At 50.7% G+C, this 23,937-nt stretch overlaps 11 protein-coding genes across 11 annotated transcripts; 6 read left to right on the plus strand and 5 right to left on the minus strand.

Annotated features, from left to right (window-relative positions):
• Positions 1-41: 41 nt before the first annotated feature.
• GT037_006636 (neutral amino acid transporter-like protein) lies at positions 42-1,557 on the minus strand (the record flags this gene model as incomplete). The annotated part of the gene is made up of 3 exons (XM_038931683.1): positions 42-837; positions 892-1,321; positions 1,386-1,557. 3 exons carry the CDS (start codon positions 1,555-1,557, stop codon positions 42-44), a joined length of 1,398 nt encoding a protein of 465 aa, XP_038786180.1.
• Positions 1,558-2,294: 737 nt separating this feature from the next.
• GT037_006637 (glycoside hydrolase deacetylase) lies at positions 2,295-3,382 on the minus strand (the record flags this gene model as incomplete). The annotated part of the gene is made up of 4 exons (XM_038931684.1): positions 2,295-2,492; positions 2,551-2,679; positions 2,732-2,948; positions 3,000-3,382. The coding sequence occupies 4 exons, from the start codon at positions 3,380-3,382 to the stop codon at positions 2,295-2,297; spliced, it is 927 nt and encodes a 308-aa protein (XP_038786181.1).
• Positions 3,383-3,834: 452 nt separating this feature from the next.
• Positions 3,835-5,013, plus strand: GT037_006638 (uncharacterized protein; the record flags this gene model as incomplete). The annotated part of the gene is made up of 3 exons (XM_038931685.1): positions 3,835-3,870; positions 3,923-4,366; positions 4,423-5,013. The coding sequence occupies 3 exons, from the start codon at positions 3,835-3,837 to the stop codon at positions 5,011-5,013; spliced, it is 1,071 nt and encodes a 356-aa protein (XP_038786182.1).
• A 268-nt stretch (positions 5,014-5,281) lies between these two features.
• On the plus strand, positions 5,282-7,035 carry GT037_006639 (amidase signature enzyme; the record flags this gene model as incomplete). The annotated part of the gene is made up of 3 exons (XM_038931686.1): positions 5,282-5,310; positions 5,366-5,994; positions 6,062-7,035. 3 exons carry the CDS (start codon positions 5,282-5,284, stop codon positions 7,033-7,035), a joined length of 1,632 nt encoding a protein of 543 aa, XP_038786183.1.
• A 67-nt stretch (positions 7,036-7,102) lies between these two features.
• On the minus strand, positions 7,103-8,013 carry GT037_006640 (uncharacterized protein; the record flags this gene model as incomplete). Its single annotated transcript, XM_038931687.1, has 3 exons — positions 7,103-7,398; positions 7,453-7,899; positions 7,953-8,013. 3 exons carry the CDS (start codon positions 8,011-8,013, stop codon positions 7,103-7,105), a joined length of 804 nt encoding a protein of 267 aa, XP_038786184.1.
• Positions 8,014-8,474: 461 nt separating this feature from the next.
• On the plus strand, positions 8,475-10,755 carry GT037_006641 (c2h2 transcription factor; the record flags this gene model as incomplete). The annotated part of the gene is made up of 3 exons (XM_038931688.1): positions 8,475-8,482; positions 8,575-9,902; positions 9,962-10,755. The coding sequence occupies 3 exons, from the start codon at positions 8,475-8,477 to the stop codon at positions 10,753-10,755; spliced, it is 2,130 nt and encodes a 709-aa protein (XP_038786185.1).
• A 204-nt stretch (positions 10,756-10,959) lies between these two features.
• Positions 10,960-12,760, minus strand: GT037_006642 (general substrate transporter; the record flags this gene model as incomplete). Its single annotated transcript, XM_038931689.1, has 4 exons — positions 10,960-11,604; positions 11,669-11,731; positions 11,797-12,494; positions 12,544-12,760. The coding sequence occupies 4 exons, from the start codon at positions 12,758-12,760 to the stop codon at positions 10,960-10,962; spliced, it is 1,623 nt and encodes a 540-aa protein (XP_038786186.1).
• Positions 12,761-13,250: 490 nt separating this feature from the next.
• Positions 13,251-14,528, plus strand: GT037_006643 (uncharacterized protein; the record flags this gene model as incomplete). The annotated part of the gene is made up of 2 exons (XM_038931690.1): positions 13,251-13,481; positions 13,539-14,528. The coding sequence occupies 2 exons, from the start codon at positions 13,251-13,253 to the stop codon at positions 14,526-14,528; spliced, it is 1,221 nt and encodes a 406-aa protein (XP_038786187.1).
• A 90-nt stretch (positions 14,529-14,618) lies between these two features.
• On the minus strand, positions 14,619-16,676 carry GT037_006644 (uncharacterized protein; the record flags this gene model as incomplete). Its single annotated transcript, XM_038931691.1, has 1 exon — positions 14,619-16,676. The coding sequence occupies one exon, from the start codon at positions 16,674-16,676 to the stop codon at positions 14,619-14,621; it is 2,058 nt and encodes a 685-aa protein (XP_038786188.1).
• A 759-nt stretch (positions 16,677-17,435) lies between these two features.
• Positions 17,436-21,030, plus strand: GT037_006645 (3-isopropylmalate dehydrogenase; the record flags this gene model as incomplete). Its single annotated transcript, XM_038931692.1, has 7 exons — positions 17,436-18,396; positions 18,443-18,938; positions 18,991-19,291; positions 19,719-20,028; positions 20,082-20,572; positions 20,621-20,690; positions 20,747-21,030. The coding sequence occupies 7 exons, from the start codon at positions 17,436-17,438 to the stop codon at positions 21,028-21,030; spliced, it is 2,913 nt and encodes a 970-aa protein (XP_038786189.1).
• A 624-nt stretch (positions 21,031-21,654) lies between these two features.
• GT037_006646 (mfs general substrate transporter) lies at positions 21,655-23,659 on the plus strand (the record flags this gene model as incomplete). Its single annotated transcript, XM_038931693.1, has 8 exons — positions 21,655-21,864; positions 21,915-21,954; positions 22,008-22,085; positions 22,149-22,340; positions 22,390-22,493; positions 22,544-22,562; positions 22,610-23,176; positions 23,229-23,659. 8 exons carry the CDS (start codon positions 21,655-21,657, stop codon positions 23,657-23,659), a joined length of 1,641 nt encoding a protein of 546 aa, XP_038786190.1.
• Between the last annotated feature and the right edge of the window lie 278 nt (positions 23,660-23,937).

Here is a 23,937-nt window from a genome sequence, read left to right on the forward strand (position 1 = left end):
GCGTTGAAACTACAAACATTTACATAAAACTAAAGAGGTGACTAAGAAGAGTTGCTGTTGTCAGCACAAGAGAAAGCCGAATCGATCAACCCATCTCGGTACGCGTCCTTGATCTGCACAATAACGCCGTAAGTGCCGCCGATCGTCAAGAAGATTGAGATGCCAATCAAGATGACGTGGAGCACGTACATAATCTTTTGCCACCAGTTGCCTTTCCAGTAATCCTGGTGATCGTAGATCCAGAGCCATCCAGGCAGTCCCAGCGCCAAAGGAGCAAATGCAATGCTTCCCGCCAGACTGAGCAAGTAGTTGAAAATAGGCACACCAGATGCGATCACGAAACTGATAACCGTCATGAAGGTAACACAGCCAAGCCAAGTACCCCAGTGTACTGGCGTGTTGGCCTGTAGATGTTTTGAGTTCCTCAGGATACGGACGAAGACGTATTTCGCGCTGACGTGTACGTATAGCGCTCCACTGACGCACAGTCCGATCAGTCCGACTCCATAAGCGACCTTCTTGACCGTGGGTCCAGCGCTACCAAGGGAGGGTGATGCGACCCATTTGCCGCACCACTTGTACACGACGAGACTGAAAGAGAGGTACGCGGCTGTGACGAGACCCATGCACCAATTTACGGCTTTGGCGTACTCGCGCGGGTTGCGCATCTCGGACATGACGGGCAGGAACGCTGATGTACCCGCACCGGAGCAGAAGATGGTCGAGGCAGCTGTAATGCCAGCGGCGAAGGTTGGGTGGCCGATGACGTGGTAGCCGAAGTCGTAGGGCCCAGATTGAGGAGCTGCGGCCGGTCGGTCGAGGGTTGTTACTCCGACGCTGTATACATATTAGTCCACGTGGTCATCTACTTTAAATGAAGAGATTGCTTACACAACGATGAAGACAGCGATGAAAACGGATGAGAAACCTGCCCAAGTGATCCAAGACAGCTTCTCGAACTTCCGCACACTCGCACAGAGACCGATCATGATCGCTGCGATGATGGAGAAGTAGTTTGTGCAGAGCGAGTGTTCGCTTAATGCGTTCAAGGCTGTTGACACACCGACCATACCGGAGGCGCCGACAATGATGAACGCAACGAGGAAGAGGATACCGCTGATCTCCTTGACGACGCGGCCACCAACCAACTGACCCATGTCGGCAATCGAGTGACAGCCTGGGTGGTTGTTACGGAACTGGCCCTGCACCAATGCGCACCAGGTGTTTAGCCCTTGCCATCCAAGCACGTTGATGGCACCGGGGAACGCGCCGAGTGTGTACATGGCGCTAGGGATGGTGAGAACACCAGTTGCAAAGATGACTGTAACACGATGATAGTCAGTATGGAACAGTTTTGGTGTAGTTGATTGGATCATGTTACTTACGTTTCAGGAAGATGACTGACGTATGGATCCAGTGCACCGTTCGGAAGTCCTCATACCCCTCTCCTCTCTTGAAGATCTCACCATCACTCTCGACGTCGACCTTGCCGTTGATACTTTCGGAGCTGGTGCTCGGAGCTGGCGCGATGATGTCGTCTTGCTTCTCGGTCGACATGTTGGCGGCGGCAGACAATGATGCCGGACTCTGTTATTAGGCTCGAGCGATGAACTCTGATCTGTCGGTACTTTAGTCACGGTATATATATATCCAAGTGTGCATGTATGCCATGCAACGGCCTTGTCCTTGCACGGTGCACTGATAGTCGATAACCCGCGTGGTATCAGCACGCGGTATCTTAGAATCCGGGGCATTGTGGGCTGGCAGGATCCACAGCCCCGTTGTTTTGGAGGTTGATAGTGGCGATAGAGCAGTGCACGCGACTCCAACGCCTACGCGACTCGGGCGCAGGGGTGTCTCCAATGATACCCCAGCCTCTTGGTACCTGTTACCGGGGATCATCGCAACTCCAACTGATTGGGGAGATTGTGAACTAAGCGGCTTGGAGGTCTTGTATTCGTCTTGGCTGGTATTTGGAGGTGCGATTAGTATGTTCGTTTGGTTCGGTATCCTTAGTGTTCACCCTGCAGGTGACTAGTCTTCCATCTGCATCAGCGATTGCGGTTCCCGGTATATTTTGGCTTTCTGGAACGTAGTTCGTGCGGAGCTAGGCTGCGCATTGCCGTGATCTACCTATCTTACAGAAATGGCCGATAAGTGGCATTGCTCTTTTTTGACGACTGCTAATTAATCTTTGATGCACGGCTGCGGTGCAGTAAAGTATTATCTTTATGCATTAGTTGTTGAAAGAAGAACATCAGATAACTACTAATGGCATCGATTCGAAGATTTAGCTACTCTTTCAGTTTAAGGCCTGCTTCGGCCGGCATGAGTGCTCCCTCGGGTGGCGGGCTCTTCTTTTTGAACTCATCCGCCATCTGTTCCATAGTCACGAATTCAACACCTTCATGCTTCTTGAAGTGCTCAATCAACCTTTCGTGCATCAAGAGTAGATGTGGTCGTCCAGATACGTCAGGGTGGATTGTGATAGGCTAGAGAGTCGCATTAGATCAGCCAATACCTCAAAGTTATACCTTAGTTGAGACTTACAAAGATGAACTCATCATACTCGCGGTAGAAGTAGTCGAAGTGATCTCTCCACAAGTCTTCAGTGTCTCGTGCATTGACAAAGCCATGGCTGTTCGGCGAGGACTTGATAAACATGTGAGGTGGCAGATCCTAGTGTCGTCTGTTAGCGTGTGGTTTACCTTGTACTGCCGATCGTACATACATCAAGATACCAGTTTGCTGGAATCTCAACCAAGCCAGTCTGTTGACCTGCAACGAGCGGCTTCATCCAATCTTTGGCTTTCTTCTCGTAGTCAATCTTAGTCCAAGAGTCTCCAGTTCTGAGATAGTAAGGTTGGCAGTCGTGATGGCTCATGCTGTGGTCGTATTCAATACCATAAGAAAGAAGCAGTTCTGCACCTTCGCGACTCGTCTCCCACCTAAGAAGAAAGTTAGCATGGCGGATGGAAGCAATCAATCCATCGACCTACCAGGGCGCAACACTTCCCCTGGGAGGTTTGCCAGCGAACTCGGTCAACATGCGATATGTCTTGTCAAGCACGTCTCGCTGTTGTTCCATGCTCATATCGACGGGGTTTTCGTGACTGTAACCGTGAAGACCAATCTCGTGCCCAGCGTCGCGTACTGCAGCCATGTCTTCTGGGAAAGTCTCTAGACTATGGCCCGGAATGAACCATGTGGTCTTCATGTCGTACTTCTTGAACAGCTTCAAGAGGCGCTGCGTACCAACTGTGCCAGCAAACAGACCGCGCGAAATGTCGCTGGTACTGTCTTCTCCGCCATACGATCCAAGCCACCCACATACCGCATCTACGTCGACACCATATGAAATAAGAACGCGTTTCTTGCCCATGTTAGCTGTGTTGTGAGGAAAGATGGTGGTGGTCTGTCAGGTAAGGTGTGAATCGGTTCCCGAGGTCAACGGCAGAAGCTGTCAGCCGGATCTGTGTGGGAGAAACAAGACCACATGGTTGATCCGGCATTACTTCCTCTTAATGCCATGATGCCGACCCTGAAAACCATCGCGGGGTAATTAGCAGATAGAATGGTGCTGGAGCCGGCGGCGGCTTGTGCATTTCGTCATTGGACGTGGCAGCTGGCCCCCTGCCTCCATAACGGCGCGCTCGCTTATCAGTCCCGTCTTATCGTCGACCCCAACGACTCCAACTCTCCTCTCCAACTCATCCGAATTCGGTCCTACACGTGGGGACAGGCAATCGCATGAAGCTATGATGACGACGACCACGGTATTGAATGCAGTGATGCAGCACAGTCCTTCGAGTACGTTCATGGTTCATTCTGAATATGCCGGATAAGATGCGCGCAGCACAGATCGTAGAGGTAGGATGACGTCACACGAACTCTCGGAAGCCCATCTAACATAGGCATTTAGTATGAGAAACCATATCAGCTATGTGAGCGACCTATACCTCAGTGCGGCGAGCGTGACCTCCTCATTGAGGTGTACGCAGCTGGCTTTTGTCACTCAGACCTGCAAGTATGGAATGGGCAATTTCCGGCAGAACTGCCAATGATTCCTTCGCATGAGCCTGCTGGCAAAATCGTACAGGTTGGCGCGAACGTACAAGGTTCCTGGAAGGCTGGGGATCGAGTGGGTGTTTTGAATTACAAGAATGCGTGTGGGCAATGCGCAGGATGTCGCCAGCACTCACGGAGATCCAAACGTCCTGATCCGCGCTTCTGTCAAAGACGAATTGTGGCTGGTTTCAGGCATGATGGCGCATTCGCTGAATACATGCTGGCTGACCCAGAAACCACCGTGCATCTCCCGAGCGGAGTTTCTTTCGAACAGGGAGCACCTTTGATGTGTGCTGGAGTAAGTTGGTCTGGTGTCTAAATCGCAAGCAATGCCATTGCTAACATCATCAAAAGGCGACAGTATGGGGCGCATTGCGAAAGCTTAGTCCTCAGGTCCAGCCAGGCGATGCTGTAGCTGTGGTAGGCATCGGAGGTCTTGGACAGCTTGGAGTACAGTTTTCCAAAGCACTTGGATACAGGACGATAGCAATGGATAACCGTCACGAAGGTCGCCAGCTTTCGCTCGACTTGCCTGACCATTTGAGACCCGATCTGGTTATGGACTCAACAGCCAAAGATGCCGAACAGAAGATATCAGAGTTTACTTCCGGCGAAGGCCTCGCAGGCATCGTAGTGTGTACCGATTCGATACAAGCGAACGCCTGGTGCCTCCAACAACTGGGCAACGGTGGTGTTATGGTCCCGCTGGGACTACCAAAAGACAAGTGGCAGTTTGACTCGGAAGCCATGGTGTTCCATGAGCTTACTATCAAGGGCAGCTATGTTGCTAGTGCTGAGGAAGTCGAGTCGATGCTGAAAGTGGTGGCCAAGCACGGAATTTCTTCGCATTTGACTGTTCTAGGCTTCTCGGAAATCCCTAGTCTCGTCGACAGGTATCTGCATGCATCGATGAAAGGCCGACTGGTCGTCAATATTAAAGAGTAAGATTTCATTCGGGCGGAAATTATGGGCGCCAAGTTTTTCCGCGGAATAGCTGATCTCGCCACGAGTTGGGGTCATTTGGAGAGCTTGTTGCGTTAGCATGATTTGTGGAACCACCGACCCACCTACCCGCGATTGGCTACGTAGTACGTAAAAGTATCTCTTCTACATCAATATGTATACTATTTCATAGCAAGATATAGACTCAACATCTGCTTGGTTTTTCTCAGTTGTCGCACAACTTCGTGTCAAGCACCAGGCATTCACCATCATGTCTGTCTTTTTCGACTCTCCTATAAGGTCAGTGGCAACAATGGTCCTGTTTCCATGAGAATGTATGCTGATGCCAGTGAAGTGAGGATCTTGTGGCGGTGGGCGACGCAGAAGCCGTGCTGGAAAGCATCGGTGTTACCGATGGCATACCAGCAAATGAATCCCAGGACTACCATCAGCTGTTAGCTGCTGTTCATGATGTTGCGGAACACATACTACAATTACCGGACTATACGGCACGGACAGATACTGAGAAGTACCCGCGAGAGCAAATACATCGACCATCCGCAGATGAGCAGGATTTTGGTAATGCTTGGGCCCACAAGTTTCTCATAAGTGGCAATCCAAAAGGAAGCTTGTTGAGAGGAAAGACGCTATGTCTCAAAGATAATATCGCAGTGGCTGGAGTGCCACAGTTCTTTGGAACTGATGCCATCCCTGCGTGGACACCTGATGACGACGCCACCGTAGTTAGACGAGCACTAGATGCCGGTGCTGACGTCGTGGGAACGACTATATGCGAGAACTTCTGCAACTCTACCTCGTCCTTTACTTCGGCACAAGGTACCGTCCACAACCCATATGCAAGGGGTTACTCTGCTGGTGGCAGCACATCTGGTGGTTCCGCAGTAGTCGGCGGGGGTCTTGTAGACATCGCAATTGGTGCCGATCAAGGTGGAAGTATCCGCGTCCCGTCATCTTTCTGTGGCTGTAAGTGTACTATAGCTACTGTGCACAACAGTGCCAGGTTATCAAAGACTGACTTGAGTAAATATAGGTGTCGGACTGAAGCCAACACATGGCCTAGTCCCTTACACTGGGATATCCAGCGGCGACGCTATCAATGATCATGCCGGGCCCATAGCAAGATCAGTAAACGACGTAGCATTATGCCTTGACGCAATCAGTGGAAAAGACGACTACGATGATCGTACACTTGGTGCACCGACACACGGTTCTACACAGTACGCAAAAAGTCTCCAAAAGTCGGTCGCAGGATTGAAGATTGGCATTCTCAAAGAAGGCTTTGAGCATCGACTCGTCAACCAAGATGTCAGGTCGACCGTGAGGAAGGCCGTTCAGTCTTTCGAACGTCTCGGTGCTACCGCCGAAGAGATTTCGCTACCTCTCCATCTAGAAGGACCAGCTATTTGGACCATCCAACAGCGGATCGCAGGTACTCTCAACATGTTGGGCTATGCGCACGGTCGAAGAGGTCTCTTCTCAACAGCCTACGAGGCCGCAAGACAGCCATGGACGAACGAAACTTTCCAGAAACTCTTCCCATCCACGAAAAATACCATGATCAACGGCCTCTCTCTTATGCAAAACTATCCAGGTCTTTATGCGAAGACTATGAACCTCGCTCAACAGCTCCGAGACTCTTATGAAAAGCTTTTCCAAGACTTCGATCTTATTGTCATGCCAACGACACCTTTTGTAGCTCCACCGAACATAGATTGGAAGCGAGGGGAGGATGCACCAATGGATGCACTGAAGCCAAGTATGGGCATCACCATCAATACCGCTATCTTTGATGTCACAGGTCACCCGGCCATGTCACTTCCCGTTGGATTTGCCCCTTCGGGTGTCGATCCTGAAGTTAAATTACCGGTTGGCATGCAACTAGTTGGTGGCCTATGGCAAGAGCAGAAGATACTAAACGCGGCTTTCGCGTGGGAGTCGGCAAACGACTGGAAAAGGATTGGCTTTTCAAAAGACCAAGATTCAAGGCTTGCCACGAAGCTATGAAGATACTTTTATTAGACTTCCGATATTTAGATGCAATATATCCCATTATCATCGTAAATTGTATTGATCAGTTGATTGTGTAGCCGCCATCCACAACGAGTGCATGCCCTTGAATGAAGGATGACTGTTCTGAACACAAGAATAGTACTGCGTCAGCGACCTCGTCCGGCGTACCCATCCTCTTCATAGGTGCTATCTCAATGGCAGGCTTCAACGCCTCCACCATAGCTGGCGATGTGGTAGTCATTGGCGTTTCAATGACGCCAGGGCAAACGCAGTTCACACGAATAGCATCGTCGCTATAATCAATGGCATTCGCACGTGTCATATTGATTATAGCAGCCTTTGAGGCGCAGTATGCAGCTGTAGCGTTCTCGTTAATCCAGAGTTCAACATGTCACAAGATGAATGACTTACCAGCACCCGGCCTTGCCACGATGCCGAGCTGACTCGCAATATTGACAATTGAACCCCTTTGCTTGGGATGCTGATCCAAAGGTTTCTGTTTCAGCATGTTTCTTAGCTGTGCGCGACAACTAAGCCACGATCCCTTGTAGTTGATAGCGTTTAGTCGGTCGAAGTGCTCAGTGGTCATGTCCACTGCTTTGATGACATCGCCCCCAAGTACACCCGCGCAGTTGACACCATAATCTAATCTTTTGAATTTGGTAAACACCTCGTCGTTGAACTCGTCAACGAAACCTTCGTCAGCGACATCTCCAGCTCTGTGGAAGACTTGAGCAGATGGATTGATGCTCAGGATGGCGTCTTTGGTCTGGTCAAGGGTTTTCGGGTTCAAGTCGGTAATTGCGATCCGCGAACAGCCTGATCGGGCGAAACCTTTGGCGACGGCCGCCCCAATGCCTGTTTACCATAAGTATGCAGGAAGAACGGCGTATCAATGCGTAAATGCTTACCAGTCCCTCCAGCGCCTGTGATGATTGCTACACCTGGGAGTAATCTTGCAAGCGATGCCATTCTGCTAAAATGCGACGACCTGAGCCAAAGGGGCTGACTCTTCTTCGTTGCGGTCAGAAACGAGCGTCGTCGCAATCAATCAACCAAGATAGGCGCTGGTTGTTTGACTTGCTGCAGCGATGTCCATACTCCGCAAAGATTTACCACCGACATAAAGCCCTGCCGGGGATGTATTGGCAGCTCTTCCCGTTGAGTTCCGCTATCTTGGAGTAAATGGAACGGCTACTCCGAAGATGGCGCGCTAGGCACGGCGCTATCTACCCCTCAGACACAATTGGCCGAGGGCAAAACCTAGAAGTGAAGACAATGACCCACCTCACTCCAATTCCATCTCCAATAATTCTCACCACATGCACGGCCTCGCTCATGTTTGTAGTCACTGCTCAAGGAGCTTCAAGCGAGCAGAGCATTTGATCCGTCATACCCGTACACGTTCGTGCCTCCAAATAAGCGACTCCACGATGACGGCGTCGTAATAACTGATGTCACCATAGATACTAGAGAAAAGCCATACTCGTGTCGGTGCGGAGCAGCTTTTACACGGCGTGACCTGCTTACTAGGCATTGGCGCATCACCCACCATGCCGGCAATCCTGATGCAGAGTCGACAACGTCGACTGAAACTGCCACGACGATAGACGCATCTAGCTTGAACGTGCCCGGCGCAGGGGCCGCCGAAGCGCATCTCGTCCCACAGGCCCATTCACAGCAACTCGAATTGCACACTCATCCTCCTCCGGCTTTCCAAGAGCTCCAGCAGGCGCCACCATATCACGATGAAGGATTCGAGGACTTTCGTGACTTCGTAAACTTCATCGACGGTGTTGGTCTATCAGCCCAATGGACGCCGGAGTACGACTTTGACTGGATGCGACTCGGCGAGCATCATCAAGAATCCCGGCGCCATTCTCGGGAGCCAGAGACCAGATCATCTCCTGGTCCTGAAGACATTGGAACACCTTTCAGCACCTGGCTACCATCAGCGCCAGCCGATGATCAAGTCAATTTGAGATCAAACGGGGAAGATGGTGAGAAGAGAACAAGGAGTGGAACATATAACGTCACGGATGAACATCGCAACTTCTTGGTTTCGCTGCTTGAGAGCTTTCCTTCACCCATCAGCGATTTCCAGATACCCTCTCGACATACACTTACTAGGTATATCACCGCGTTCTTTGGCGGATTCCACTCGCACTTCCCATTTATCCATTCGCCAACATACAAACCGTCATGTTCGCCTTTGGAATTGACCTTGGCTATGTGTGCTGCTGGAGCACAGTATTGCTTCGAGCGACGAAGCTCAGAACGTCTCTTTCGTGTATCAAAAGCCATCGTGTTTCAACGCCTTCGGCAGGAAGAGTCACACTTTGGACCACAGACTCTTGCTTTTATCGCTTCTACCAATATAGTTTCACCAGAAGCGCATTTCACCACTAGACGTACAGGACCATGGTCGCCTCTGGATCTGGCGAAGACCTTATTGATCCTGGTGGGCTTTGCGACGTGGGAAAGGAAAGACCTACTACAGCAAGCATTCGCACTCAGAGGCCTTTTGGTACAAACGCTTCGAGATATCGGCCTCAGAGAGGAGGAACCGAGCAGAAACGTTTCAACTTCCAGAGCAGCAATGTGGGACCAATGGGTACAGCACGAGTCGTCCAGGCGTACCAAGCTCGTAGCATTCTGTTATATCAATGTGCATAGCATCGCATACAACATTCACCCCTTGCTTTGGAGCAGCGAGCTTCATCTGCGATTGCCTTGCTGCACCCCTGTGTGGCAAGCCAGTAGCGCTGCACAATGGTCCGCGCTACAGCGGGATGGGCGAGAAGACCATATGCCCTTCCAACAAGCATTGTCGATACTTCTGCAAGGCACCGCAAACCAAGGTCAGCTACCCAAGCAATGGCTTCTCATTGGTAGTCAGAGGTCGACTGACATATTTCAGAACTCGTACATCCGATACCAAGTCCAATCGGAAACTACATCCTTCTTCATGCGTTGCTTCAGCGGATTCACGTAGTACGAGAACTTTCTTTTCCCGCCACCTCACCTGCCACAATATCAGCTACAGAGCTGCATGTAATCAGTCGTGCTCTCCGGGCGTGGACATCGCTTTGGCAGCAAACTCCGGAATCTATGCTTGATCCTAACAACGAGAGTGGGCCCATCCCATTCACATCAAGCGCACTATTGGTGGTGGCTTACGTGCGCCTATCACTAGATATCGGACCTTACCGTCACCTAGAGTCGCGCAGTGCTGAGGTCATAGCTGACGGTCTAGCAAACGTTCCAGATATTGAGCGCAATGATAACCTACTATCGGCTCTATTGTACTCGACACATGCGCTCAGTATACCTGTCAGATTGGGAATTGACAGAGTTGCGCGAAGCCAAGCGTTCTTTTGGAGCGTTCAGCATGCCATATCCAGCTTCGAGTGTGCTATATTTCTTGGTAAATGGTTATGCTCCATCCCGAGGCCATTCCGAGAGGATTTGCTGTCGCGGTCAGAGCATCGCATTCTTCACTGGGTCCGGTGCATCATCAAAGAAGCGTATGCGGTGATCGACTTCGACGAGGTTGAAGAGAGCGACAGCATCCTAACTGTACCCAGTGAGCCCTACACGCTTGGTCTTGCTGTCCTGAATATCTGGTCACGATTCTTCCGTGGTAATACACAATGGCAGTTTGTTGTTAACTTAGGATTGAGCTTAGAGAAATATATTGCAAAGCTTGTTTAGCCTACGGATCTAATCCTTCGTCCTATGATTCACGAGTTTCACGGCTTAGTTATCACAGAGTCAATAAACATTCGATCCTTCGTGGGTATAAGAAGATATACCGAATCATCAAATGTGAACTGAGCTTTATCATAGAGTATGCTTCTAGGAAGACTACACAACACACACCCTTTCTTTGTCTCACTTCCTACAGCCTACAGCTCTCTAGACCTTATTGTTGTGAATCTTCTCATCCTCAGCCTTGACCGTATCCATGACCTCTTCGTTTCCATCGGCGAAGGCTTTATCCCCAAATGCCATCGCAATCTCCTCCAGCGAATGGTTCGCCGTCTCTACATAGTAGAAGTGAGCAAGGCCTGCTGAGAAGAGGCAGAAGCCCGCGATAACGAGGTAGAAGTATCCACTAATACCCGCAAAAGCGTCAGGTGAAACCATGCCAATGATGAAGTTGAAGATCCAGTTGGACGTAGTAGCAAGCGCCATACCCTTGCTGCGGCCTCGAAGCGGGAAAATTTCAGCAGGCAGCAACCATGGCATTGGACCCCAAGTAAATCCGTAGACGATGTTGTAAAGCATGATAAAAGCGTACTGGCCATTAGCTCGGGTCATTATGGGCATCGAGGCTTCCGTGAAAGCACAGACGACGCCGAGTAATGCCGCCATCAAAACACCACCGAGGATGAGGAGGGGCTTGCGTCCCCATCTATCAGCTAGCCACCATGTAACGACGGTAGCTGCTGTGTAAGGGATGGCATTTGCAGCGGTATAGAGAAGAGACCTCTCATCGGAGAAGCCGGCACTGGCGAGCGTTGAAGGTAGGTAGAACGAAATGATGTTTATACCGTTTAGCTATAGATGTGAAGATGCGAAGTCAGTGTATATCTCACATGCATTTCGTACAGTCATAACTCACCTGAGCAAACATTTGGACGGTGACACCGACAATGGTGCGCTTACGGTATCGAGTAAACATTTCCTATGGCAAAAGTACGTTAGCGTCTATCAAAAAGAGATGAGCTCAATGTGGAAAAGGTGACTCACTATCCAACCGGCTTTGCCAAGTTCAGCTTCGTAAACGACGGCCTCCTGGATTTCGAAGAAGGTCTGTTGAACATGCGGAGCGTCGGTGTCGCCGCTCGAGTGAAGATCTGCGACTGTCTGAAGGCTTTCTTGCATGAATCCGTTGTTGGCTAACCATCTTGGAGTTTCCGGGAGGAAGAACGACATGACTACCAGGATGAAGGACAGGATGATCTGGATAATGAATGGGCCTTGCCAACTCATGTTGTCCGGAAGCATGAAGTGAAAACCGTAGTCAACCCAGCAAGACAACATGTAACCAGCGATTAGGCATGTGTATTCGATGCCAACCATGAGGCCTCGAGCGTGGGGTGCCGCAATTTCGGTTTGGATGATGGGGACTGTCATGGAGAGAAAGCCTACTCCAAAGCCTTGGATCGTTCGTCCGACGACGAAAGTTGCGAAGCCTGGAGCAAAGATTTGGATAAAGGCAGAGAAGAAATATATCAGACCACCGAGACGAACAGTCCTCTTGCGACCGATCATGTCACCAAGACGTCCAGCGATGAGAGCGCCCACGGCGGCGGAAGCTTGCAGGCAAGCGACGGATATCCCCGTGATAGAAGGGTTGACTGCTGCCGTGCTACCATCTGCACCACCATATTCGCTGAAGAAGCGCCTGACGAATACCGGGTTGACCAGCAAGCCAGACATGATGCCTAGCAGAGTCAGTATTTTTCCACAACATACATATATATTCATACGTACCAGAGTTGTAACCGAACAAAGCATCACCAAGACTACCGAAGCCACATGTTGCGAACAACAAGGCCTTTCCTTTGATCGGGTATCTGGCAGTAATCTTCTTCGGCTTCAGCTTGCTTTCGAGCCAGCCTTGTTCAGCCGCAACTTGACCAGCAATCTGGGAGGCGCGCTGCTGGATGTTGGCACTCCGGCTGGCGACCGAGTTGCTACGGGTAGCCATGTTGAAGAGAGTGAAGAGCAAGACAGGCGTAGAGGAATAGTGTCTGTTCTCGAAGACGCGGAGAAGATGCTGTTGAGTGATGGAGAAATCTGGGGAAGCATGACAACTTTATCAACCCCAGATTCTCGCTGTCAAAAGCGCTTGACATGATCGTGTATAGTCAAGTCCTGTCACGGTTCCGGTCCCAAGGTTGGCCCTGCAGCGAAGGAATTTGGTCGGCGTGCACTAATGTGTCACTCGAATAGTCGATCTGCGCTCATCCGCTGTGGTCCTGGTGCGCCAACCAATCAGAAGCGTTCTGGCTAAGAGCCGCGGAACCGATGCTGGGTAGCAAAATGGCCCGACTGGTATGCGCATCCGAAAGTCAGCAACGTGCATGACCCGCCGGAACCGAAACGCGCTCGCGCTCGTTGTCGGACACCAACACTTGACCAGGATATAATCTGGGGGACATAATGGAGAAAATACGCCGCAAACACTCCCGTAAATTATGTCTCGAATCCTGATTTCCTCAGCCGACGTCTACGATTCCAACATCGCTCTCACACAGGATATGTCCTTGGCATCGTCTTCAGAGAATCCAACTACAGCACCGATCAACAAGACTTTCGTCCTGAGCCCTACGAAGCAGTTTTCATACGAAGATCGGCCAATTCCAGAGCTTCGAACACCAAGGCATGTTCGCGTGAGAATTGTAGCTATTGGCCTTTGTGGTTCTGACGTACGCAATCTTTCCTGGTATATTGTACTGCATTGACTAACGTTGATGGCTACCCAGGTACACTACTGGCAGCATGGACGCATAGGGCGATATGTCGTTGATTCTCCCATTACGCTTGGCCATGAGTCTGCAGGCATCGTCGAGGCCTGTGGAGAAGATGTCAAAGGATTATCTGTAGGCGATCGAGTCGCACTAGAACCAGGTGTAGGTTGCAACACATGCGAGACATGTCGCGGCGGCCGCTACAACCTTTGCGAGTCGATGCAGTTCGCTGCTACCCCGCCCTACAATGGCACCTTATCGACTTTCTACTGTCTACCCGAAGAATGCTGCTATAAGCTGCCGTCGCACATATCGTTCCGTGAGGGTGCCTTGGTTGAGCCATTGAGTATAGCTGTACATTGCTGTGGACTCGCCGGAAACTTGCAGGGTAAATCTGTCGCAGTCTTTGGGGCTGGGCCTATAGGCTTGTTGTGCTGTACCGTGGCGCAAGCTTTTGGTGCCGTGAAGGTCATCGTAATAGATGCCGTAGCCACCAGACTGGCATTTGCGACAGACTTCGGCGCGGATGACACATATATGATGGAAGCTGCATCTGCAGAAACCAATGCTCAAAAAATTTCAGAGAAAGCTAGACTGGTCGCAGGTTTTGATGTTGTGGTGGACGCAACAGGAGCAGAGCCATGTATCAACTGCGGTGTAGCCGCTTTGAAACGCGGTGGAATATTCGTTCAAGCCGGGCTCGGGTCTCCAAGCATCGCGTTCCCTATCGGTCAGATATGCGACAAAGAGGCTACTCTCAAAGGGAGCTTTCGATATGGACCAGGAGACTATAAGCTTGCCATTCAGCTGTTGGAGTCTAAGCGCGTTCGACTAGATAGTCTCATAACTCATGAATTCGCCTTCTCGGACGCCGAGGGAGCTTTTGCCAATGTTGCGAACAGAGTCGGCATTAAGTCGCTTATATATGGGCCTGGTATCGATAGGACATTTGCGGAGAGCTGCACCGAGCATATCAGACAGATGTCTGATCTTCCAAAGCTGTAATTTATGATGTGCCGAACACATATCGCGCTGATGTATATATCTCTTTCCAGAACAATGGACGCCCGGCGCAGACTGTTCGCGATGTGACCGCTACAGCGGAGGCTCATTCCAGACAGAATCCCAGAACCAATATAATCCGTTGCCAGTGACATCAACATTATTGTCATCGCTGATCCAATCTGACTCTCCTTCCAGATTGAAGTCCTGTGTGCCGGCGTTTGACCAATCTACATTGTGTCCGCTAGGTAAGTGACCCGTATCACCGTTGTTGGCAGCCCATTGCTGGACGTCAGCGGTGTCATCACGATACGTACCATCGAGACCCGTAGGAAAAACTAGGTAGAGCATAGCATCAGCACGCTTCGTAGTTCGTCGGAAATGCATAAAGAACAACTCACCTCTCTGCACTGATGCCATGCTTTCGTGGACGCGTTGCATTCTGTCCACTGTATTGTGTTGCGGTCTATGATGTCCATTTGATGGCAGCTGCGTCGGCAGACGAAGGGTGTCTTCGACAGACATCAATGCCGTCCCTGCATGCGATCTTGAGATGTCGCTCTCGCCAAATATAGCATCTGCTTCCCTACGCAACAGCATCTGGATGACGTCTCTAAGAACCAAATTGCTCTGCATTGAAAGCTGTGTCTTCTTGCCAAGTAGTTCTTGTAATCGAAATATCCGCGTAATGGTCCTCTTTACTTCTTGTGCTCTGTCTGAAAGTGGATCTGACAATGCTAACACAGCCATGACAATAGCGGAATTGAATAGATTGATAGCCAAGAAAGCTACCAGGTGACTATCAGTGGCTAGCTGAGAAAGCCGCGGTAATTCGGTGACCTTTGACGTTCTCAACGCCGCGTGCCACCACTGCTCGGTGCTCGACATATGGCTTGTATTTAGCGGGCTGGACTCATGGGCTGTAAGGAACGGTGATCCAGTGTTCGTAAGGCTTGCTGGTGATAATGCGACACCATGGCCACTTTCCGGTTGCGTCCTGATGAGATGGTCCACTTGTTTCGCGATCAACGGGCGATTGAAGATAATCAGTAGGTTGTCAAACGTAAGCTGAAGAGATAATGCCTGCATCTGGTGTACGCGCGTAGTGCGAGACTGGTCAATACTACAGTCGGAGGCCATATCAAGTAGAAGATGAGGCGGTAAATGCCGGCGCCACGCCCAAAGCTTTTCCGTCACTTCTAAGATCTGATCAGTGTACTGCGGCCCACTAGGTCGTTCATTGGGTCCCACAGCGCGCATTCCGAAGATAATCTCGATAATAGGTGACGCAATGAGGTAAAGTTTGTTGAGCTCTCGTTGGTAGGACGAGTAGCATATCGTCAAATCGGCTTCTGGAGGACCTCCTGGCTTGAAGTATGGCGACTCGCATATGTCAATTGGATGGTTTGTATTACAGTCCTTCTCGTTAATACCAATAGGCCGGCCGTAAGTGATGGAAGCGAATCTGTCCCATGTGTATATAGTCCACCAAACTCTTTTCCTCTCCTCGATAGAGTGAGAGTCACCTCGTAGCGGCTGGCGATGAAGGCCAATCGATTGCGCCGTTCGAATGGTTGCACCTAGTAACGCAAAAGATAAGTTAGGTTTGCCATGGTAGACATAGTAAGAGCCAAGCAGGATGCACGTCTGAACCGATGAAATCGTACTTTGGTCCATCAGTTCAGTGAGTTGAGAACCCGCGCCTTGGATGAGTGATTGCGACCAAGCGTACCAATCTTCGTCCGGAAAGTCCAGGTCCGTGTCTTTCTTGTGAGATTTGTACCATGCTCCCATACCAATAACAGTGGATAGGAGAAGAAGAAACGACTTTTGTGAGGGATATGCATGACCATCCTTGATTGATTCGAACTTTGCGCGAAATCTTGGCTCGTAGATGACCAAGCTGAACCAATGGACCGAGTCAAAATACTCTTCTAACAGCGCGCGCATCATGTCGGTGGGTGGTAAAGGGTGGCCAAGGATAGCCACTATGCTTTTCCTTTGGATACGATCTAATCGAGGTGCCGGGGCTCTGCCATATACGTCACCACCCGGTATGGCTGATGTTGTCCGCTTCAATGTTGGCTGGCTTCCCAGTCGGTAGATTTGGTGAGCAATATCCATGGCTGAGTTAGCTTCGCCCTCTGCCATACTGGCACGTCTGCTCTCATCGCGACTGTTGATTTCCGTGTCTATCGTCTGATGCGCATCGTCATGGTTCTGCATCGGAGCTGGCGGTTGCTCGCGTGAACCTTCACGGGAAGGACCCCGGGTGCGTTTTCTTTTCGGTGCGCGGGGTGGCACCTCAACATTGCTTACGATACATTCGACATTTGCTCGAATGCAGAGCGCGCAAGGACGAGATATGTCGCACTTCGATTTACTCAGTCCATGGCGCGCGTGACAGGCTGTGGGAGGGCGGAACTAACTCGGCTCTTGTTGCGACGACACCTCTCACACGCGTTGCTAACTCTGGTGGGTAGCTGGCGCCCAGCAGAAGCATCGAGAGTCGCCGAAGACATCGTTTGCGCGTCGCCATGCGTAAAGTCACAATGGAAAATGCAAAGGCACGCGCGATACACGCCAAATCAGCCGCAGGACTTCGCCGAGGTTCGCACGGTTGTGCCGCTTGGACCTAAAATCTCAAGCCACTCCCAGCCACCGCCATCGTTTCCATTACGATCTCCTTGCACAATCTTGTCACGTAAGGCATACAACCCGTATGCTGGACATAGGTTTAGATGCAATGAACAAAGTTTGCAGACAGCTTTGGCGTATAACCTGATTATCACCGCTTCCGTCCTCATGTAACAAGATCACTGCTTTCAACAACCATATCAGATCAGTACGAACAGTCACCAAATACACCACTCGACTTGATCTTTGACGTCACTAAGCACGGTTGCACTCATGGAACATAATCAGGATAGGTACTCGCCATCCGATGTCTCCCTGGAGGAACACCGACCTTCGAAGCGACAACGAACATTGGGACAGCCTGCTCGCGAAGTTGGCCTGATGCGCAGCGTTCCAGATGATCAATATCCAGGTTTTGTCGGCAGCGCCAGTGGAATCTTCTTCATCAGGTCGGTGTATAGTGCGATCCGGCCGTCCACAGTGCCTACAGGTACTACCGCAGAAACGCCTGGGAGCGATATCGTGCCGGGTGAAGATGATCATCTACCTCTAGTGCAGCCCAACTCTTCTGAGCGATTATGGCGAGACGCTGAAATTGCGTTCAGCCAGACACCTCGCATATCATTTCAAGACCTGGTCACATTTTCTGGGAGCTATTTCGCCAATTGGCATACGCTCTACCCCTTCCTACACGCGCCGACTATGTTAGAGTACTTCGACTGCTATGCAAAGAACGGCTTTCCTGAACATGATACTTCGGAAGAGCTTGATCTGGTGATAGTTCGATCGATCATGTCCATCTCGCTTGCAGACCATCGACAATCCTCTGGGCATGGATGTATTCAATACCCTGCCTGTATCGTCTTTCCGTCATACGATGCCGCTGTCGATAGCCTTCGAGCGATTCTTTCACGTCCCACAAGCATACTCACGCTGCAGGCCGCTCTGAGTGTGCAGCTCTTTCTAGTGTCCATGCTCCGCTTGAACGCAGCCTCACGCATCGGAGGGCTCATCATGCGCATGGCCGTGCAGTTAGGCCTTCATCGCTGCCCAGCTAGGTTTTCAGCTTTCACGACAAGTGCAAGAGAACTTCGGCAACGTGTATTTTGGTCACTGTATGCCATCGATCGGTTCATTTCCCAGTCCATGGGCCTACCGCTCGGCCTGCACGATGACGATATCGACGTATGCTTCCCATTAGCAGAACACCACCCACAGACGCATATTGAGCCTTGTAAGTTTGGTCATGGTGTGGTGATGGTCTAGCTCATATCTCACAGGCATCAAACTTCGTCTGCTGCATCTTCAAGCGCAGCAAGCTAGGTTACGCGGCGAAATTATAGAATTGCGCAACAAGTCGTTACACTACGTTCAGAACGATCCCGATAGAGCGACCTCGATCATAGCCAAGCTAAGCCAGTGGTGGAATGATGTTGAGGACTATATCGATCCGGACAGCCAATCTGGAGCTTCTACCTACGCGATCACTGTCTTGACACTGCTTAGACACGAGTCGATCATCTCGTTGTATCGCCCAGTCTTGGCCACCTCTCGCAAAGACGTCGCATACGACGCTGCCTTACAACAGTGCATCAATTCTGCGCGTAGCATCATCACCACTTTACACAGCGCCATCCAGACCAAGTCTAGTATCGGAACGATTCATAATCCACTAGCTTTGTTGTGGCCCTCTTGCACATGGGCTGTATGGATCAGTACATTCATCATGTTTTACGCTGCTCACGAGAGCCGTATCGCCCATACTGTTGTCGTGAGGTAAATGGGTCACGTTCAAAATGGTCTATTCCTGCTGACGCATGCAACAAAGATTCGCAGACAAAAGCCTCGACATACTTCAACATCTTGGGCGACGCGGCAGCACATGGCCTGAAGCAAGCTCGGCTGCCATTCGTGACTTACGAGCTCGAATACTACACAAGCCTATCCAAGCTTTTGCTGGGCATAGGCCAAACGTCTCTGGAGACCCTTCCATCATTCATCAAAGCGAGTCGAGCCTACGTTCGGTCTTGCACGAACCTGCCAGTAAAGACGCTCCAGATCAAAATGATGGTCAAGTGGTCAATGGCGTTGTGCATCACCACGATACATGGGACAAGCCATCCAATTCAGTATTTGAATCTACCGCAACGAGCAATCCAGCTCAAGATAGTACTGCTTTTGGTGAGAGTGATAGCTATTGGAATGTCTTCCTCGGAGCAGAAGGTGCCGACGCCTCATCTCTTGAGTACTCTAGTGGCTTGGACCCGTTCTCTGGTTTCGACATACCTTTTTGGTTTGACCAAGGACAGCACTGGGATTTCTGAAGGTAGCAAGCTTCGATGTCAGTGGGTGCTGCGCGCAGTGGAAATCGGTAACGAAGCCTCGGACTTTCTTTCTCCGTCTCTCCCCGCACTTACCCAAATCGAGCACACCAATGGCGGGACCAGCCGCAGCAGCGCAGCACAGGAAATACAAGCAGTCTGAAGATGGTGTTTCTTAGTCCGAGTATTGCGGCTTAAAAGACAGTACACTTAGTGGCGAAAGATACCAATTCAGTTATTCACGGTTGCCACGCCCATTCTCAATCCTTGCTTTCAGCTCGTCAACAACATGTCTTCAGACGCCAACAAACGCACACACTCTATTGCGACTATGGGCGCTGATGGTATTGGCCCTGAAGTTGTCAATGCCGGCGTTCAAGTCTTGAAGAAATTGGCACAACTAGATGGCACATTCAACCTGCAATTCGAAGACTACGATTGGAGTTCTGAGACCTACAAGAAGACTGGTCAATACATTCCGGATGGAGGATTAGAAAAGCTCAAGAAGCATGATGCCATTTTATTTGGTGCTGTAGGCGCGCCAGGTACGTTACGAGGTACTGAGCTTCGCATATTCATAAGCTAAATGTGTTAATAGACGTGCCTGATCACATTTCCCTTTGGGGCTTGCGGCTTGCTATCTGCCAGACTTTCCAGCAGTATGCGAATGTTCGGCCGACCAAGATTTTCCGAGGAACATCGTCGCCCTTGCGCAATGCGGAGCATGGTGATCTGGATTGGGTAATCGTCCGAGAAAATTCTGAAGGTGAGTACGCTGGACAAGGAGGCCGATCGCACAAAGGCCAAAAATGGGAGACGGCTACAGAGGTTTCCATCTTTACTCGTCATGGCGTGGAACGACTTATACGCTTCGCCTTCGAAACAGCTCAGAGCAGACCAAGAAAACAGATAACAGTGGTCACCAAGAGTAACGCGCAACGTAACGGCATGGTTATGTGGGACGAGATTGCAGCTGAAGTTGCGAAAGACTTCCCCGACGTCAAGTGCGATAAAATGCTCGTCGACGCCATGACGTGCCGGATGGTTCTTGACCCAAAATCGTTAGATACGATAGTAGCGACGAACTTGGTGAGTAACACAATATGTGTCCTCGTCACGGTTTACTGACTTGACAAGCACGCGGATATTCTTTCCGACCTGGCAGCCGCATTGGCAGGTTCCATCGGCATCGCTCCTACCAGCAACCGTACGTACTTTCCTATCTCACAAGCAAGGCACCCTGCTTATACTAAGTGGTAACAGTCGATCCCACACGCCAAAACCCGTCCATGTTCGAACCAATCCACGGCTCAGCTTTCGACATTACTGGCAAGGGTGTCGCAAACCCGGTGGGAACCTTTTGGACAGCATCTGAAATGCTAGCATGGCTAGGCGAGGAGCAAGCTGCGAAGAGATTAATGGAGAGCGTGGAAGCCATCACTGAGCGAGGCATTGCGACTCGCGATCTTGGGGGCAAAGCGTCAACAAAGGAGGTGACCGATGCGGTCTGCGCTGAGCTAGAGAGCATGTACAGTACAAGTCAGTAGAAGCCAAAATCGGCATGATGTTATGGAAACGATAGCCGCAGGTGGAGCTGTATCCCGGTCATTATCCGATACGGAACTTGATTTGCGGCTGATGCAGTTTCGCTTCAGGCTGACACCGTAATAAACGGACGATCACTAGAACACGAAGTCATGTACTGTCTGTTTATACAACCACTGGTATATTTCCATTGCTCTGCTTTCTATATGCATGATCGGTAACTTCAAGGAAGGCATGCAAATATACTCAGGGAGTAGTCAGAACCTAATGGCAGAGCCGCTGTAGATCTCGTCTTCTTCTCGAGGTCCTGATCCAGGACAGGAAAGATTTACCAGCATCTCCATCGGCGTTATCGCGCCGAACCATGCTTGTCGTCTGCGACATGAGGTAGTGGATACATGCGCGACCAACCCAAAGCTAACCCCCGCATCCTTCCCCGCACACCACGACTCAATTATCCATGGCCCAAAACAACTGCCGTGGGATGGCGCATCCCCCACATTATAGTGCCCGTTGCATCCAGCACTTTAGGATCGCATCTTCCATCTATCTGCTGCAGAATCTAGATTGTGCATCGTCCAATTCATCGTCGCTACCGTAGCCAGATACGCGAAGATTGAGCGACCATGCCTCTGGGTATCTTGCAGGATTACAAGCTCGAACATGTCCCGGGAACCGCCCCTCTGAGCGAGCTTGGTCGTATTGATCTTGAGATCTCGACTGATGTTGACCGTGGACTGCTCAAGCATGATGCTACAGGGCAGATTGTACTCGTGCCGCAACCCTCTGATTCACCCAACGATCCGTATAATTGGCCAAGATGGAAGAAAGAGATGGTAGGTTGAACTTTTTGAGACCGATTGGGATGCCTGTACTGACCTGATAGTTTACCCTCGTCATTGCGTACGGATGCGGTTGTGTAGGAGGTAAGCTTGCGAACTCTGGGCACCATGTACTGAGCTAATGGTGCATTTCGCAGCCGTCGGCCCACTGCTAACGCCGGCTTTCGTACCACTGGCACAACAATTCAACGTCCCTCTACAGAGATTTACACTAGGTGAGCTCGATGCCTCATAGTTCCATCATTGGAGCATCAAGCTAACACATGATCCCTTCAAAGGCTGTAATGGTTCTTGTATCGTCGCCATCGCATTTGGGAGTCTTCTGTGCAACACACTAGCTGTGAAGGTCGGAAGACGACCAGTCTATCTTATAACCACGCTGGGTTTGGCGGTGTCGTGCTTCTGGGCTGCAGAATCTACCAGCTTCCCTTCTCTGGCAGCGGCCAGAGCTATCCAAGGGTTGTGCATGGGTATGTTCATTCCACATATGGTCAAGGAGAACTTTACTGACGTCCAAAGCACCCTTCGAGGCACTCATTCCAGCATCAGTCGGAGACATCTGGCATGTACACGAGCGCGGGTTCCGAATGTCCATCTTCAATCTCGGTGTCCTCGGTGGTATCGTAAGTTACTTGGCGCCTGCTGCATTACAGCTAGCTAACATATTCCGCAGAACCTAGCGAGCCCAATCGGTGAGGCACAACAGCAAGATTTCGCGTTCTGAAGCTAACAAGCCCAGCTGGATCCGTCATCCAATACGGCTCTTACCGCATCGCAATGCACGCGATGGGTGGTGCCTTTGTTGTCATGCTCCTCCTCGTCATCTTCTTCATGCCCGAATCCGCGTACCACCGCCACAACGTTCTCAACATCGATACGAGTTCTAAAACGGTAGAGACCGATGCGATGGAGAAGGAGAAGGCCATTGAGCGTATCGAAGACCACGCGATCCAAGCATCCGTCTCTTCGGAGCGTGCCGACCCCTACGTCAAGACTCTTATGCCATGGTCTGGTTATTGGGATCATGTCTCCTTTTGGCGCACATTCTTGCGTCCTTTTGTTGTGATCATGAGCCCTGTAGTCATGTGGGCTACCTTGCTCTTCACGATCTGCATATCTTGGCTTGTCTTGATCTCTATCACGCTGTCGCAGATCTTCTCCGCTCCACCATACAGCTTCTCCGTTAGTGCTGTCGGCGCAACGAATGTCTCTTCATTCGTAGCGTCGTTACTGGCCACGCTGGTAGCCGGACCGATCATCGATGGAGTAGCAAAGTTCATGTCGACGCGCAACAACGGTACTTTTGGTGAGTCCTCTCCATTCGAATTGTGGTCTCAGCCGACTAACAGTTCTACAAGAACCCGAGTTTCGTCTTCCTGTGATGATCACGTACCTGATTTTCACTGCGACCGGATTCTTTGCCTGGGGCCAATCGCTCTACAATCAAGACCCGTGGCCGATTCCCGTCATTGTCTGCATGGGCCTCATTAACCTAGGTGTCCAGTTGGGAACCACCGCCGTGGTAACCTACGTCTCCGACTGCCATCGCGAGCAGGCCGCCGAGGCCTTTGCCATTATGAACTTCATCAAGAATCTCTTTGCATTTGGCTTGACGTTCTATGCCAATGACTGGATCGCGGTACAGGGTGTGAGAGACGCGTTTTATGTTATTGGCGGAACTACCATTGCTGTCACGCTGGCAACGATTCCAATGTACATCTACGGAAAACGTGCAAGGAGTTGGGTGAAGAGGTGTGGAGTGCTTGATAGTGTTCTGAAAGTCGAGTAGAGGGTTTAACCGCGCAATGAAGATCGGTTCGCGTTTTTGCTTGACCTTCCCCGCTGTGAAGTCTGTTCTCTAGAGCGCCCTCGAAACATCTTATATCAGCACTTACGCAAAGCGTTTACGGCGTCGTGTTGCCAATGCTAGGTTATTCTCACTTCGTGCATAAACAATCTCCTTGGCGACTTTCGGCTGTTCTTTCTCCGTATATGGACAGCAAGCAGCAAGCGGAGCTGCTACTGATTGCCAGCAATACGATATGTTCTGCGTTCGACTCGTATGAT

Source organism: Alternaria burnsii, assembly GCF_013036055.1.
Source record: "Alternaria burnsii strain CBS107.38 chromosome Unknown 752, whole genome shotgun sequence".
Lineage (NCBI taxonomy): Eukaryota > Fungi > Ascomycota > Dothideomycetes > Pleosporales > Pleosporaceae > Alternaria > Alternaria burnsii.